Consider the following 17,531-nt stretch of genomic DNA (forward strand, 5'->3'; position numbering starts at 1 on the left):
CCCCTGGAGTACCTCAGATTACAAGCTTTTGTGACTGTGCCTATTATTTTCTTATGCTTTAATTTTGTTTTGTTTTTTTAAATTTTGTGTTTTACAGTTTTTAGTCTAAATTTTTCAAACCTTGTTACCAACACAAATTCCTGCATTTTAAAAATGTGACAAACTTTTAAAACAAAAATGTTTTTCGACTTCGCAGTTCTTTTTTAGAAGATGTGTTGGCAATCTGTGTTAAGCCAAATTGCTAAAACATTTAACTGTATTTTTACATTAGTACAGTTGTTGGGATGTCTTGTTATTTAGAAGTCTTGTACATCAGTGAGTGTGTGATGAATGCACCAGATGAAAGAATTCTTACTGATATATGATCATATTGCCTCTTCACTGATTTCATTTAATATATTTAAATAACTAATAGCATATTATCTTGTATGATGTTTACTTAATTTCCCATAGTACAATATTTATTTAGTATAAATGAATATATAACAAATTATGCAAAAAATTGTTTTTCCTAACAAGTTGACTTCCATGTTATCTTCAATATAGATAAGAAGATACTGTTTTTAAGTGGTTTTAAATGTATGGTGAAAAATGTTGCACATCAGTTGATAATCTGTTTCCAGTATTGTTTTTTTACCTCTGAACGTGGTTGATACATTAAATTCATGTAAGTAAATAAGTACCTGTGGGGTTCTTGGATGGAGTTTTGCTTGAAATAATTACCTTTTAACAAAAATAGTGAAGTCTATTCGGGTAAGTTCATAGTGTTTATGTTATCCTGAACTAAAAATGCAATTTATTGTTACTGTGGTCCAGCTTGTAACCCTGATTATGCACTGATAAAGGATAAATTTCCCTTGACTTTTTGTTTGGTATTTTGATTGAGAAACTTTGTGTGATCACTAGAGGATAATGTAATGCTGAACTTTGTTTTTGAAATGCCTTTGTGTAGGAATTTGGGGACAGAAATAAGGTTGATAAATTTGTTGATATCTTTCACTGTCTACTGTTATTTCTCTTATTATAGGGCAGTAAAGCAAATGCATTTTTCAAGACCCATTTCCATATTGCTTGAACTTGCCCATTTCTCTTGAACTGAGAATTTTTCTTTGAAGTCATTAATAATAATGTTTGACAAAACAGTCAATTTATATATTTGATTTTAAATGTCTTATTGTACTTTATATATATTTTTATTTTATTTATTTATTTATTTATTTATTTATTTATTTATTTATTTATTTATTTATTTTTTGATAACTACAGCAAATGTTACCTCATGACCTTCCAGGGGAAAGATACTATTTCTATGTTAGCATTGTAGTTAGAATGCTTTGATATTTTTCTTTAGTATTTTTCTAAATATCGAAGTCATTTTTAATATAAATGATTCTTACCTATGTATTTGAACATGATCTTATTTTAGGTACTTCTTTGGGGGGTTGGTTTTAAAACTGGGGTTTAACCTAGTATTTGCTAGGCAAGCACTCTATCACTGAGCTACCAGTAGCTCTATAGGTACTTTTTCTTTTTTGGCGGGAGCGGGACTGAACCCAGGGATGCTCTACATAGTACATCCTCAGTACTTTTTATTTTTTGAGATTGGGACTCACCAAGTTATTTAGGCTATTGATCTTCCTTCCTCAGTCTGCAGAGTTGCTGGGATTATAGTTGTGTGCCACCATACCCAACCCATGCTTGTTTCTTAATTTTCAGTGGCTATGTGAACTTTAAAATAATATTCTCTTTAGTTAAAAAAAAATTAAAATTTTGCTCTTTAAAACTTCGGACTAGCCTGTGACAGCTCAGTTTTTGTAAAGTGGAGATTTTATGAACTTATTTCTAGTCAATCCATCCTACATCATAGATAACTACTATTTTATTTTGATCACTGTAGATTAGTTTGCTTGTTTTTGAACTTCATATCAATAGACTTACTTTTCCCCCTTTTGCTTCTTACACTTAACATAGTATTTGAAATTCATTATGTTGTTGCATATGGCAATGTCAGTGATTCCATGTTTTTTAACAGAATGAATATGCCACATTTTTTGTCTTTTTTAAAAAATATTTTTTAGTTGTAGATGGACACAATGCATTTATTCTATTTATTTATTTATTTATTTATTTATTTAATTTGGTGCTGGGGATTGAACCCAGGGCCTTGTGCTTGTGAGGCAAGCACTCTACCAACTGAGCTATCTCCCCAACCCTTATTTTATTTACTTTTATGTGGTTCTGAGGATCAGACCCAGTGCCTTACACATGCTAGGTGAATGCTCTACCACTGAACCACAACCCCAGCCCTCTCACTCTTCTTTTGATAGACTCTTTGGGTAGTTTCCAGTTTGATGGATATTATGAATAAAGCTGCTGTGAAGCCTCATGTTGCAGCCATTTATATATTCATTTTTTGTTTGGTGAAAATATCTAGGAGAATTGCTGAGTATAGGGTAGGTGTGTTTCTTAGAAACTGCCGTTTTTCAAAAGTGTCCTATTTTATATTCTCACAGGCAATGCATGTGCTTTCGTAGTGTTTTACATCATTGTCAACACTCAAATCATCAGTCGTGTTAATTTTAGCAACTCTAGCAAACATGTAGTTTGTCTCATTTTAGTTTCAGTTTTCACCCTTGATATTGTCTGGTGTCAAATACCTCTTCATTTAACCCTTTTTTTATGTGTGAAGGGGAGCATTCAGTTATCCTTTTTTGAAGATACTACTTCTGCTTTTCCCTTACTGCTGTTTAACTAGGTTGTGTGATTTCATTGCCATCTGATGTAGGATCAGTTGATCAATTTATCTATTTTTAACTTACGATGTAAAATGAGTTAATGCAGAGATAGCTTTATTAGAACGCTGAAAAGCCAGAAGATGTTGGGAATACAGAATGTTCCTATTTGGACTTTTCCTTCTTGCAAAATATGATCTAAAGATGAACTTCTTTTTAAAGGTTATCCAACTGTTCAATTAACTGACTTTATATTCTAATATGTTATCATTTGTTCATACTTTTAAGTATATCAAAAAGCAGGATGTACCTGTGGATGTATTTTCATTTGTCTCACAAATGTTTTCACGGCATTTGCTTAAGTTTCTCTGGAAAATGTTGACTTTTGACTTTCTAATTTTTTATGCTGTTATTGCTCAATCACTATTTCCCTATAACATTTGAAGATATATTCTTTGTTGAATAGAAAGAATCTATTAACACTGGAATAAAATAACCAGTGAAAAGCACACTCACCTTTTTCCTTTTTCCTTTTCTTCTTGTCCTCCTCTATTTTCTTTCTCTCTCATCCCCCCCCCCCCCCCCTCTCTTTCTCTCTCTTTGTGGTACTGGGGATGGAATCCAGGGCCTCATTCATGCTAAGTAAGTGCTCTACTGCTGAGATACACCCCCAACCCTTCTTATTTTTACTTACTTGCGGGGATTTAACCTAGGATCACTATACCACTGAGCCACATCCCCCAGCTTTTTTTTTTTTTTTTTTTTTTTTTTTTTTTTTTTTGAGGCAGGGTCTTGCTAAATTGCTTATGTTGGCCTTGACGTTGTGATCTTGCCTAAGCCTCTCAAGTAAATGGGATTACATGTGTGTGCTACCATGCCTGGCCCACTTACATATTTTCACTGTTCTGAATTGCCTGTAAGTAGCAGTTTTATAATTTATTGCTTTAGCATCAAGTATTGTAGTTTGTATCTTTGGCATGAAAGCAGAGGATCACACTCAGTTGAGAACATGTCATGTTTGATAACATGTTTGATAACCTGGTAACATGAAAGGAGTGAACTCCTTTCACTCAGCCTGGGAGAATGTTAGGGGTATTGTTACATAGTTGGCTATTCTCTTTAAAATGTACCTTCTTAAATATTTTATTCCTTAACTCATAAAAGCATATGTGATGCTGACCAAATTTTTGACTGTATGAAAAATTTCTCTCTACCTCTCAAATCTACAAATTTCAGAATGTCCATTTCTTGGAAGGGAATCCTGATGAATAATGAGTGTGCTAATGGAAAATGCCATTCTTCATGACTTGAAACCACAGGCATCTACTTTAGAGGAAATGGTTGCCTTTTGAATGATTTTTATAGTAAGGTATTCATCAATAACCATCATTAATAAAATCCTGTTTCCTGAGGTTTCTTGAGTTTTTACAATACACGTGTTGTAATTTGGGCAGTTCAACCTCCAGGCTGCTCAATTATATTTCAATTATATATTATCTACTTTGTATACATGTCTACCTTAGAATTTATTTTAACAATATATATTAAATAATATATATTGTATGTAATACACACATAATAGTAGGCTTATGTACTTAGTGGGATTATAAAGGTATCTCCTTTCACTCAGCCTGGGAGAATGTTAGGGGTATTGTTACATAGTTGGCTATTCTCTTTAAAATATACCTTCTTAAATATTTTATTCCTTAACTCATAAAAGCATATGTGATGCCGACTATATTTTTGACCGTATGAAAATTTCTCTACTTAATCTTAGGGTATTGGTTAGTGGAACCTTTTTTTTCCACTTTTAACAATTCATATGGTTTGGAATAAAAGGGGAAAGTCAAACATTAACATGTCCGTAGTTCTTATTGCCTGAATTTTTTTTTAATTCTTAAATTAAAGACAAACTACTGGGGCTGGGGAGATAGCTCAGCTGGTAGAGTGCTTGCCTCACAAGCACAAGGCCCTGAGTTCGACCCCCAGTACCGCAAAAAAAAAAAAAAAGACAAACTACTTTGTTCCAAAGTGGTGTCATGTAGTCTTATTACATGTATTAATGTTTTAAGATTTCAGCTAAGGAGTGTGCCATCCCCCCACTCCTGGCCTTATTTGGCAGTGTCACTTTGGAGATAACTGTTTTTCAGGATCAGAAAATACTAAGTCCATCTGCCTTTGTGTATCAATTTTCCAGAATTTTACAGATTTTAAAATTAAATGGCTGTATTGGCATGTACGTGTAGTTTCAGCCACTCCAGAGAGTTGGGCAGGAGGATCGCTTGAATCCAGCCTGGACTCATTAAAAAACAAAACAACCCTTCAAATTACAGCTATCATTAAATAGATGTACAGTAACTCACTGCAATTTTATCAGGTTTGATTACAGTGCATTGTACAGGTGGTGCAGCCTATAATCCTAGTGACTTGGGAGGCTGTAACAGTAGGATCATAACTTTTGAGGCCAGTCTGGGCAATTTAGTGAGACCCTGTCCCCAAATAAGCAAAAATTAAAAGAGCTGGAGATGGAATTTAGTGGCACCTTGTCTCTGGATTCAGCCCAATACCCCAAAAGAAAACAAAAACAATGCAGTATATTGTAAACCTCATCACCCTAGGACTTGTTTTTGGTTTGGTACTAGGGATTGAACATGGGGCCTTGTGTAGGCTAGGCAAGTGCTCTATCCCTGAGCCAGATCCCAACTCCCTAGTGGCTTATTTTTTAATATTGAATATGTTTTTTGGGGGGAGTCCTGGGGATTGAACTCAGGGGCAGTTGATCACTTAACCACATCCTCAGCCCTATTTTTTCAAAAAATTGTTTTAGTTGTCAATGGACATTTATTTATATGTGGTGCTGAGAAACAAACTCAGTGCCTCACACAGGCTAGGCAAGCGCTCTACCATTGAGCTATAACCCCAGGCCCCAGTCCTATTTTGTATTTTATTTAGAGACAGGGTTTCACTGAGTTGCTTAGCACCTTGCTTTTGCTGAGGTTGACTTTGAACTTGAGATCCTCCTGCTTCAACTCCTGAACTACTGGGTGAATATATGTATTAAGTCACACTTTGACTAAATGTTGACAACTAACTTGGTAAATTCTAAAGATTATCTTTCCAAGTTCCATTAGATTTGTTGCCTTATAAATTGCAGATTGTTTTGAAAAGTTGAAAAGTCTTAATTTTTTTTTAAATAAGTTTTTAGTTGTCAGTGGACCTTTATTTTTATTATGTGTGGTGCAGAGAATTGAACCCAGTGCCTCACACATGCTAGGCAAGCACTCTACTACTGAGCTACAACCCCCAGCCCTTAATTAACATTTAAAAATACATATATGTTTTTTATTTGTCAGTGGATCTTTATTTATTTACGTGCAGTGCTGAGGATCGAACCCAGGGCCTCAAACATGCCAAACAAGTGCTCTACCACTGAGCAAGGACCCCAGCCCTTAATTAACATTTTTATTAGACTGTCATTTTATCATTAAGAATAAATAATGTTGTTCAGTTTGGTTTATGGTTCCATTTTATTTTTCTTGTCAGCCTTGTTTTTACCAAAGACAGTTAGAAAGAAGTTAAAAAGTGTATAAAACCAACTTAAGAATATAGATGAATTTAGAAGCAGATCTTCAACAAATACCTTGTGTAGTAGATAGAATGCCCGTTGGTGGTAGAGATTATAAAACATAATTTTTAATTGATTTGTGACCGATTGTCTCAAAAAATATTTCAGGTTTTATGGCAAGGACTATGGTTCTTCTATTAGGTATATTAGAAAATCCATTAATGTCCTATAAAGTACATGTAAAACTTTGTATCATATGTTCTACATGAATAAATTGGGGGTGGGTAGGAGTGTTTCATACTTAAGGTAACTTTGTGCCCTAAATGGATTTAGAAAACAATAGTCCTCTAATTTAATATAGAGAATTCAAATATTTTGTGATCATGTACCCCTAACATAAGACTTTTAAAAATTAAACACAGATTTGTGTACCGTGGCATTAATATTTCATGTATTTTATAGAAGCACATATTTTATAAGGATGAGATAATATAAACCTGTTCCCATTAAAAAAACTACGGGCATATGCTTTTTTGGAGAACATTGGTCCAATGTATTATTAGGGTATGAAGAGTCTTTTTCTGATGGAGCACAATAAACGTGTATGTACTTTTTGGCACATATAGAATAAGACTTTGTAGATATAGTAGGAATCAAATCCTTTGTATGATTTGTATTAAAAGGTTTTAATCTTTGTTGTGTTGAGAGAGCAATAATCCTTTTATAAGAGGGTCTATGGAAATTGGGACTTGGCAAAAGACACTCCATTACTATTACTATTTTGGATTTAATAGTGTTTTATGCCAAAACAAAATTAATCTAAATTTTAAGTTAGCATACTTGGGGAGGAAATCAGGAATATTTTGAATTGAAGGCAAATCTTCATTTAATGAAAATAATAATCCTTTCAGAATGAAAACTTTATACCTCAAATGGTATCTTAATAGAGCTTGGTTACTATTAAGAACTTTTAAGAGATGAGTTAAAACTTCTGAAATCAAATTTTTAAAGGCTGAATCCAATTTGTATTCCTAGGGTAATAAAAGAAGACATGGATGAAGCTTCTGAAACTCCAGCTTCCGTTATAATTCAGAAGAGTTTAAAGACCAAAAATGCTGCAGTCACTTTTTTTCAGGTCAGTCAGCATCTGTATATTGATGCCAAGTTTTTTTTATTCTCAATTTTCCCATTCTTCCTAATTCTAATTTTCTTGACTACAATAAACATAGATACATGTTAATAAACACTTAATGTAATCTTTATAATAAAATTCAAAAGGATGCATTTATCCTAATACATCCAGCAAATATTACTTTAAATACATTTTTTTCCTAACCACTTTATCTGGTGATGGCAAGCATTCTGTCCTGTTTTATCTGCTGCAGGTGTGTTGCTAGAGACAAGCAATGGCATTACCTGAGAGCTTACTAGAAATGTGGGATCTGCCACAGAACACACAAAGACCTCCTAAATCAGAATGTCCATTTTAACAAGATCCAAGAAGATTGGTGAACACATTGTTTGAGAAGCACTGATGGGTTCCATACCTTTGAGAAACTTCATCATTGAGGTATTGAACATCCACCTCATGCACCCCAAAATTGACAGCTGTTTTGCTTATTATATTCCAACTCTGGAAAGTTAATCTTGGGTTTTGGTTTAGAAAAGTGGTTTTTAGCACCATCACTTGAGAAACTTGTTGAGAATGCACATTCTCAGGCTCCATCCCCAATCTGTTGAACACTCAGGATGTTTGTTTGTTTAAAGCCCTTTAGGTGATGGTTTTCTACTAGAGAACCACCAATCAAGGGAATTACTAATTTAAAAGAATTGCCTTTTCAAATGTTTGTAGAGAAGAACTTGATATGTTCTATGACTTTTGTTGAGATTAAATTTTCAAATGGCTGTATATGTAGACCCTTCCTTAAATAAAATATGAAACAATCTCAAAATATATGGATGAGGAAAAAATCTAATGTACAGAGGTATCTTTGCCACACATTAAAGCTGTGGCATTATGTGACCTTTAAAGAGAGGTGGGGAAAAAGAAATTTTATAAGCTTATGAAATAGATTTGTCATTGGTTGGTTAAATAACTGCCATTTGTTAAAGATTTTATTTTCTAAGAATGCCAGTGAAAAGGAATATAAGAAAGTTAAATAATCAAAATGTCAAATATACATTTAATTCTTTTTTTATGATTCAAGAATTTTTAAAGTCATACATACAAAACATAGTTATTTGCATTCACAAAAGTTCAATGTAAAAACACACCACAACTCTGCAATTGTCAATTTAAAAAATTTTGTTCTATTTCCACAATCCCAGAGTGCTGGGGACTCGAACCCGCGTCTCCAGCATGAGAGGCAGGCACTCTAGGAGATGGGCTATATGGCCTGCACTAAAATTTTGTTCTAATGGTTGAAAAGACCAGCATTGTGTTCTGCCAGTGAGTTAAGTTGTACGGAACATTGTTAGCACTAGCACAGTTTACAGAACCTCACAGACCCAAAGGAACCATTAGGCAAAACCACAACAGGAGGTGTATGGCTGTGTGAGTGAGGTAAAACAGGGTCAGTATTAGTCATGTGACAGTGTTGGTAATCAGGCAAGACAGTAATGTTAAGAAGGTTCATAGTTGAAGAATATCTAAAATATTTTAAAAACTGTAAAGCTGCACACATGATTCTTACCCTAGTTACTAGAAAACTAAGGAAAGCACTTAGTAGCTTTGAATAAATAACATGAAAACAGGAATACACATTTACTAAACTACAAAAAAAACTAATGCATTATCAGAGATTTATAATATAAGTAGGAGGCATATTGCTCATTTCTTAATAAAAAGGGGTTGTATAAGAAAAGTACTTAATAAGTTAGCAACTATGGGAATGGCCAGTTCAAAGGTGAATTAAATGTTCAATTCTGGGAAGCATGACAAGTATAGGAAAATGGAAAAGCTTAAGAAAAGACACTTAATACTGACCTTTCTTTACTGCATTTGACAGAAATTAACCTTTAAATTGACACTTTTTTTTTTTTTTTTTTTTTTGCGGTACTGGGGATCGAACTCAGGGCCTTGTGCTTGTGAGGCAAGCACTCTACCAGCTGAGCTATCTCTCCAGCCCGACACTTTTATTCAGTTGAATTATTTCATGTACAATGTAGTATAAATTAATCTCCCCTTCATATTTAGTCAAAATACTGTCTTCATCCTTTGATCATATCATGTCTCATACATTCTATCCAGCATACCCACAACTAGGAACAGATTCTTCATTAGCAGAAACACGTGATGAGAGTGCCATTCAAAGTCTCTGCAAAAGCTCATCAACTGATTCAAAAAGAAAAAACTCACTATGAAATCAGAAACTTATCCAAAGAGCTGAGTTATACTCTTTTCATTATGACATACAGTATAGTTACTGGTGAAAACAGGCTGATAAGTTACTGATGCGTTAAATGGTAACATTTCATTAAGGAGACTGTGCTGCTTCATATGATCTGAAACTACTTGGAAAGTGTCTGCACCTCCTGACTTCTTTAAGCCCAGCCTTCTTAGTCAAAGGTCTCCCAACAGTTTAGTGCTCAGTGTTGTCAGCATAACAACACAGCTTAGTTCAGAAGGTATTTTGGCAGCTCTTAATCTGAGCAAGAATAGGGACTTTTGAAAAATAAGGCTTTAAGAAGGCTTGTCATTTTACGGCTAAATTTTAATAGAATTGTGAGTTTGAACTCATACACTTTAACCTTAAAATTACTGATTGGTTCAAAATGGTTTTATGGAAAAATTAATCTGTAACAAAAACTTGGCATTGAGTGCAAAGTCTCCACCGTTTTTGAACAAATCATACAAAGGTTCCAAGGGGCAGAACTAAGAATGAGGGACTTGGACATTTACAACAGTAGGCATTTTCTCTTCCTCTTCTTGGCGGGGTGGGCAGAGGACTGCTTGGATAGCTTCATCAGACACTGTCTTGAGGCCTTGCTGTGTGAGTGCTGAGTACTCCAAGCATTTTACAGCACCAATCTCCTTAGCCATGACTAACCCTTGTGGATAGGTGATGGGAGTTAACTTCTTCAGTTTCTCAGTCATGTCTTTATCATTCTTAAAATCAAGTTTCGTTCCCACTAGGGCGATAGTAGTATTGGGACACTTTGCATGGACATTTTCAAATGATGCAGGACTCACAACAGAAAAACAAATTAAGAAAACAACTGTTTGTGGATAAGAGAGGGGGCACCATCTGTCATAATTTTCTTGTCCATTGGCAGAATAGTTGTCAACAACAGTGGGGATATATTCTCCAGGAAATGCATTGGTTGTATAACTGATCAGTAGGCATATTTTATCTACAGCTCCATCTCCCACCACACACTTGATGGCCTGCATCTGGTCTGCTCATCTGGGTGTACTGGGGTCACTGTCCATGCTGCTTGGCCCTCCGCGGACTGGAAGCTAACGCCCGGCAGCAGCCACCACCCAAAACAGAGGAAAACTTTATACATTTAATTCTAATGAATGCTATAGACACTACTTTTATTGTAAGGAGTTAAGAAATCCATTCCATCCCCCACCTCTACCCAGATCAAACCCAAGCGTTGTGTGCTCAAAGCAGTTTCTTCTTGGTTCTGTGGGACTTTTTGAAGCCACCCAAGGCTAGATATTAACTGTGGTATAGTGCTTGACCAGCATATGCAAGGATCTAGGTTTTGCCTGAGCACCCTGGTGTGGGGTGAGGCAGGGTGATGTTGACATGTGACTCAATGTAAGTTCTCACTTTGTATAACAAAATCCCTTGGAGTGTTTGTTAGAACATGCTTCTGGGCTCTTTGGAACATATACTTGAGAATGTACATTTGCAAGCTCCCAAATGATGCAACCTTGCAATGGGACATTTTCAGAATCAACTGCTTTTATAGTATATTTAATGCTAGATATTGAGGTAATCTATCAGCTTACAGTGAAACCACTGGTTAAAGCCACTGGATTAATAAAACCATTTTTATAGGTCAGATACATTAATTCAGATCTTGAATTTTTTTTTTTTTATGTTTGCTGCTCAGTCCAGCAAATTAGAGCTAGGTATGGTGGCATGTGCCAGTGACTCAGTAACCTGAGACAGTATGATTGCAAGTTTGAGGTCAGCCTCAGCAACCAAGTAAGGCCCTTAGCAACTTAGCAAGATGGTCTTAAAATAAAAAATAAAAAAAGGCTGAGAATGTCTCAGTGGTCATGCGCTGAGTGAGCTTAAAGTGGGTCAGGTCTTCAGTACCAAGAACAAAAAACCTTGAGGAATGAAACCTCTCTTTTAGAATGTTTAAAATTTTTTATTTGAATGAAACCTCCTCTTCTGTAAGAAAAATATGCTATGGATATTCTTGCTTACTCAAGAATTTCTTTTTCAGGTTAGATCACTGGGGAAAATGCTTTTAATGACCCAAGAGAAACAACAGAAAACAGTATGGCTTGTTCCATATGAACAATTTATGGATGCATGAGTAATCATAACACTATGTCCCAGGGCAACATTTTCTGCAGTTAAAATGGTATCTAGAACATAAACTTAAGTTGTCATTTCTAATCAGATTTTTTTTTTTTTTGGTATATTAAATCTAGATGTTATCTGTGTATTGATGTGGTTGTAGTCTTGCCAGCTAATTTTGGAAGTATTATGGTACAGCCCACAGATTCTAAAGTTATAAATAAACCTCATTTTTTCAACTCCCTTACTGGGACCACTGGAAGACTGTGATCATCCTCTCTACCCTGAAATTTTGGACTGAAGAAATTTTGCATTGGGGCGGAGGTGAACCCAACAGGATAGCACTTATCTGGTATGTGTAAGGTTCCAGGTTCAATCATCTGCACCAAAATGAAGCAGATGATTTAACTCAGAGCAAGCAAATACTGAGGGTATGAGCAAGGGTGGAAACTATATATGTAGTGATTATGTAATGCTTATTTTCTTCTAAATTGAATTGATGCCAAGTATTAGGCTTAGATTCCAGTTGACTAGTAAGGTTCTTTCATACCTCAAGGGAAAAGTCAGGGTTAGGAATCCCAGCTTTGTTCCGGAAGGAGCACAATCTAGTCAGAATGTGTGGATTTTGGCTGCCAGGCCTGCCTGCCCTTCCCCTTTGGTACCTTTACTCCAGTACTGCCACCTCCAGCCCTTGTGTCAGGGATTGCAGCCTGCTCCTACCCACTCAGTGCCCTGGCTCAAGACAGCAACCCCTCTTGGGACCGAAACACTCTACCCTCTGCTGCTTCTGCTTCCTCACCCCCATCTGTTGGCCCCCTCCCCACCACTGCTCCCCTGGGTTGAGCTGCACCCCACAAACTCCTCTTGGAGGGTCTCTTTTCCGTATTATGAGACCTCCCCCTCCCATTATCTGATCTGTGGTCCCCCTTAGTTGGCCCCTTTGCATTGAGTCACTTCCCCTCTGGAACCCTGCTTTCACCCAACATCTGCCATCTACCTTCTCAGTTTCTTCTCTGCTTTTTCGTTTTTCATTCTATCCCTGTCCCCTTCTTTCTTCCCAACACCATTTTTCTTTTTCGGTCTCGACACAATCCTCTTACTCCTCTGCATCCTTTCTCTGCCATTACTTCCATATTATTTCCCACCTGTGTTTGTGTTGTTATTTTAGTCTGGTCTCTCTACATTTTTTTCCCTTTTTCCTTCTTATATTGATTTTCACAGAGGCTTCCTCCAGTACCTACAGAGCAGTTCCCATCCTCTTATCTGTAGCCTGTCATAAAGTTCTCTCTCCCCAGTTTTGGCTTTCATCCTGGGCCCATCTGCTTCCTTCTCACCATCTCCCATCTTATTCCTTTACACTATTCCCACCCACAAATGAATGCCTGGTTACTCCAGAATGGACTACGAATGGAGTTTGGCCTACTTGAGGAGCAGGGTCTATTAAGGAAAGAAATGACTGCTGATGGACATTTTTGAGGATAGGAAAATGAAGTTGGTTCTTGGCTTGGCCTTCTGGTGACTGGCCCATGTTACAGGGTGTTCTCTAAGTAGCTCTTTAGTTCTTCCACAGTGCTTTGGTTTTCTTAGTTCTACATAGGGTTCTGGAGGCAGAGTTATTCCCAGGAGCCAAAAAAAAAAAAAAAAAAAAAGATTTCATCAGTGAGCCTTTGTTTAACTCTACTTGGTAAAGATTCGGCACCAGTGAAGTTTTATACTTCTAAAAGTTTAACAATTTTAGGAGTTTATGCACAATTATGTCATTAAACATGTTAATTTCATGCAATATTAAAAATTTCAAAATGTTTCATCCTGTTATTTCATGAATTAGGTTTTTGATTTTGTTGTCCTGCTCTTTCCCTGTATTTTGCTAATTGTTCCCCTTGAGCCTTTCTGCTACTCCTGGTTTATGTGCCAAGCAGCAGTTTTCTAAGTGCTTGATTAACAGTTTGACTATTCTAAACCTTGCCAGCACTGACATGTTAACATTCACAACCAAGTACATACAGCCCATTGTATAAAGGAGATATAAAGTAGAACTCAAAAGGTAGCACCTGAACTTCCAATTGAAGCAACCTGATTGTACCAAATCAGATTCTACTAATTTAAGAGTCAAGATGGAACTGGTTGCAGTGGTGCATGCCTGTAGATCCCAGCAGCTCCAGAGGTTGAGGCAGGATTGCAAGTTCAAAGCCAGCCTCAGCAACTTAGCAAAGCCCTAAGTAACTCAGTGAGACTCTAAATAAAATATAAAAAAGGACTGGGGATGTGGTTCAATGGTTAAGTGCCCCTGAGTTCAATTCCTGTTACCACCTCAAAAAAATCCCTCAAGATGGGATTAATGGGAAAGTGGATAAATAATTTTTGTTCCTAGACTAAAAAAAAGCTCCCTGTCACTATTGTTCAACATTTATAAAGTCACTTTTGGACACTAGGTACTGCAGAGACAAGAAAAGTGTGATGTACTTCCTACTATAGCCACCAGAGTAAACCAGATTTGTTTAAGTAACCCAATCACCTTTGTCCTTCTCTCAATATATACTGGAAAATAATGTCACGGGAGAAGTTAGGGTAATACCAAAGTAGATCTGTGGTGATTTTTTTTAGTGAATGCAGCAAAAAGTGATGCATCCCATTTGTTTGGGTTATCTATTTGGTCTTCAGACTGCCCACGTATGGTACAAAGTTGAAGTAATCAAGGACATTGCTTTGGCATATCCATAAAGCTGTTAACTGTTTTCCTTTTTTTTTTTTTTTTTAATCAGATACAAAAGTGTAAGTAGCAGCATTACATCAAAGGAAACCTCACTAGAGAACCTGCTTATGAGCAATAAGTAGCTTTCCAGGGAGTTTTTGGTTGATTAAAGTCTTCTTCATTATCCTGAATTTTCAGCATTTAATTATTTTTACTTATCCACAAACACAAATGGGCTTTTTGTCCATCTATTGAGAAACTATGGATTACAGCAAAATAAATGCATTAAATTGTGTGGCTCCACATTCTATTTCTAGTAGATACACAACTTATTGTCACATCTGGGAAAAGATGACATACAGACAATCCTGTTAGCACATTACCCCACAGTTTCATGTTTCATTCAAATTAACTTGTCCACTTTCCCAGTCATTGATTTTTGCCTGTTAAAAGATCTCATCCTTACTAACTTACCACAGCTTCAACATTTATCATCCTAAACTAAAGGAACTATACAGATTTCCTATTTGGTTTTTAGTTTGGATAGCCCTGCCTCCTTGATGAAGCAGCAGATCACTTTGTAATGTTTTCCAGTAAGGCTGTTCAACTTGGGAAAGATTTTGAGGTAACAAATTTTACTTCAAGATTCTTTTACATATGTATATGTCACTGATTTATATTTTTCTTATTGTTCCTGACTTATACCATTACTAATGCAGACCTCCTAATCTTCCCCCAGAAAGCTATGAAATCAGTACTAGTATGTTTAGGTGAAAAAGTTCAACCCCAGCCATCATTTAGCTAGAAAATCATATATATTATCTACCTTGTTTTGCAGTCCTGAGATTTAAGATGTAAATAGACCAAGATCATGTTTTATTGAGAAAAAAATAGGATGTAAACTCGAAAAAATGATTTAGGTTGTATACACGATTTTCTGAAATGTCTACACACTGTACCTATGTGGGTCTAACATTACACGACTTTCTAAAATTCTTTCTTTAAATAACGAATTCAGCAATTGCTTGAAGAGGTTGTGAGGTCTGTGGCAGTGCCTTCCTGCAAGGGACACTGTGGCATCCAATGCTGTAGTGGCATAACAAGGCTCAGCTGGGACCCAATGCCAGCCTTCCTAGTCATGTTCAAAACAGGGAAATGGCTTTTCAAAATTAACTTGGTAGAAATTCACATGTTATACTCTTAGGCCTCACAATGTCTTGATTTAGATTCTTGCACTTCACCTTTTCAAAGGTACTGCCAACTCTGCCCTTTCTGCTGGGGGTGGGGCACCTCTATATTAACTATCCCATCACCACATTAGACCAGTCATCTTTCAAGGCCAGAAAATTTCCTTTATTCAGTGCTTGGATAATTTGAATACAGCATGCCTCCTCTGCTGTAAGTAAATGCTTTGCATCTAAATTTTTTCCTTAACACAGAAATTCACCAGGGATAGTAGAAAAATTTTGAGTCAAAAAAAGTATTTTGTTTTTTAATTTTCTTAAATAACCCTCATGTATCTTTCCACATTGTGGAAAAAAGAAATATGCAGTCTGGATATAATGCTAAGATTTCAGAACACTGGCACAAGTACTTAATCTGTATTTTACATGTATTAGAGCCATCACGCCCCATCTTACAGACTATAACAGATGACAAGCTTAAACTGCAAAAAGTTTACAGATGAAACTTTACATTTGAAAATTTTAGTGGTGCCAGAATTCCAAACTGCTCCAAAAAAGTACATAGGAATAGGTCTGAAAGTAACTCCATCCAGTTCTGTTTGGTCACTGCAGCTGTACTCTGTATGCACCTATCAGCAGTTTCACCTAGGGAAAGGAAAAATGATGTGTTAGTACAGGACTACAATTTCCCTTTTGCCCAAGAAGGAACATTGCCAAGACTTAAGTTTTGGAATTATTAAAATATCAAAGTGTTTATCATTTTTGTTACTTTATTAAATATATTATCAGATCTATTTTAGTCCAGCTTCCTTTCACATGGAGAGGTGATAGCCTAGATACAATGGCAGTTCAGTACCAATGCCTAAAATGGGTCACAACACCAGTGCATACACTCCCCTTAACCATAAGGACTCACTTATCTCCATGACAGGCTCACTGAAATTTCCAGAAACTAAGGGAATTTTTTTCTAAATGATTACCAAGTAATACGGAACAGCAACTTGAGTAGTAATGCTAAACATGAAAACAAGGACTCTCACCTTGGCGGAGGGTGCTTCTGTCAACCTTATAAAGAGCTTATTGGGGCCTGCAACAGGGCTGAATGAGTAAACAAAATGACTATCCTAGAGTGGAAGGAGACAGGAAAATAAAGTTAGCATTTGTCCAGACAAACGTCAACATCTTCAGGATCCTTGCGCATGGTTAGATAAGCACTTTACCACTAAGCTATGTCCCCAACCCTTACTTGTGTTTATTTTGAGACAGGGTTTCACTAAGTTGCCCAGACGTTACGTCTTGAACTTGTAATCCTCCTGCCTCAGCCTTTGGAGTAGCTAGGATTTACAATCACGCCCACAAATTTCTTTGCTTTTTCCTTGATTTAAAAAGGCACAAATCATAAAAATATCCAGAAAAAAATGTGTAATTCAGCCCATGGAAACACTTTTAGAAGTGGCAAAAAAATATATGAAGATTCTTCAAGAGAAGATCCAAGATGGCAGACTAGAGGGAGGCTGAGTTCCTTGTAACTCCGTAACATGGGTTTCAAGCAGAGGAAATTTGTTTCTCTGTGAGGCAGTCTTTGCGGCTTATCGATCCCCTGCTGTTTACCCCATTTGTCCACCTTGATCAACCGCATCTGCCAGCATATCAACTACTTTTTGAGTGCAGACTGCTGCCTACCATCTGCCGTTTGCCTGCCTCTTGCCTGCCCCTCACCTGCCTTTCACCTACCCATCACCCACCACCCAAGGTCCACCTGCCCATTGTCCGCTGGTAGCCTGCAGACCACCCATAGACTGCCAGTGGATTGACAACTGCCTGCTGTTGCCTGGAAGTCCACCGTCACAGTACCCGCAGGTTTGGTTACAT

The 17,531-nt window shown here is 36.5% G+C and overlaps 1 protein-coding gene, 1 long non-coding RNA gene and 1 pseudogene across 2 annotated transcripts in view; 1 reads left to right on the forward strand and 2 right to left on the reverse strand.

Annotated features, from left to right (window-relative positions):
• Window positions 1-3,664: 3,664 nt before the first annotated feature.
• Window positions 3,665-8,206, forward strand: LOC124984612 (uncharacterized). Its single transcript, XR_007108715.1, has 3 exons — window positions 3,665-4,101; window positions 7,333-7,432; window positions 7,683-8,206. It is a non-coding gene; the product is annotated as an uncharacterized LOC124984612 (long non-coding RNA).
• Window positions 8,207-9,337: 1,131 nt separating this feature from the next.
• On the reverse strand, window positions 9,338-12,579 carry LOC124984610 (ras-related C3 botulinum toxin substrate 1-like; annotated as a pseudogene).
• A 1,922-nt stretch (window positions 12,580-14,501) lies between these two features.
• The window catches only part of Mphosph8 (M-phase phosphoprotein 8), a 57,784-nt gene continuing 54,754 nt past the window's right edge, over window positions 14,502-17,531 (reverse strand). Inside the window, 2 exon segments of the mRNA XM_047552425.1 lie at window positions 14,502-16,304; window positions 16,700-16,783. Coding sequence (XP_047408381.1) covers window positions 16,263-16,304; window positions 16,700-16,783 — 126 coding nt within the window. The 3' untranslated portion in view covers window positions 14,502-16,262.

This window comes from Sciurus carolinensis, chromosome 5 (assembly GCF_902686445.1).
Source record: "Sciurus carolinensis chromosome 5, mSciCar1.2, whole genome shotgun sequence".
Lineage (NCBI taxonomy): Eukaryota > Metazoa > Chordata > Mammalia > Rodentia > Sciuridae > Sciurus > Sciurus carolinensis.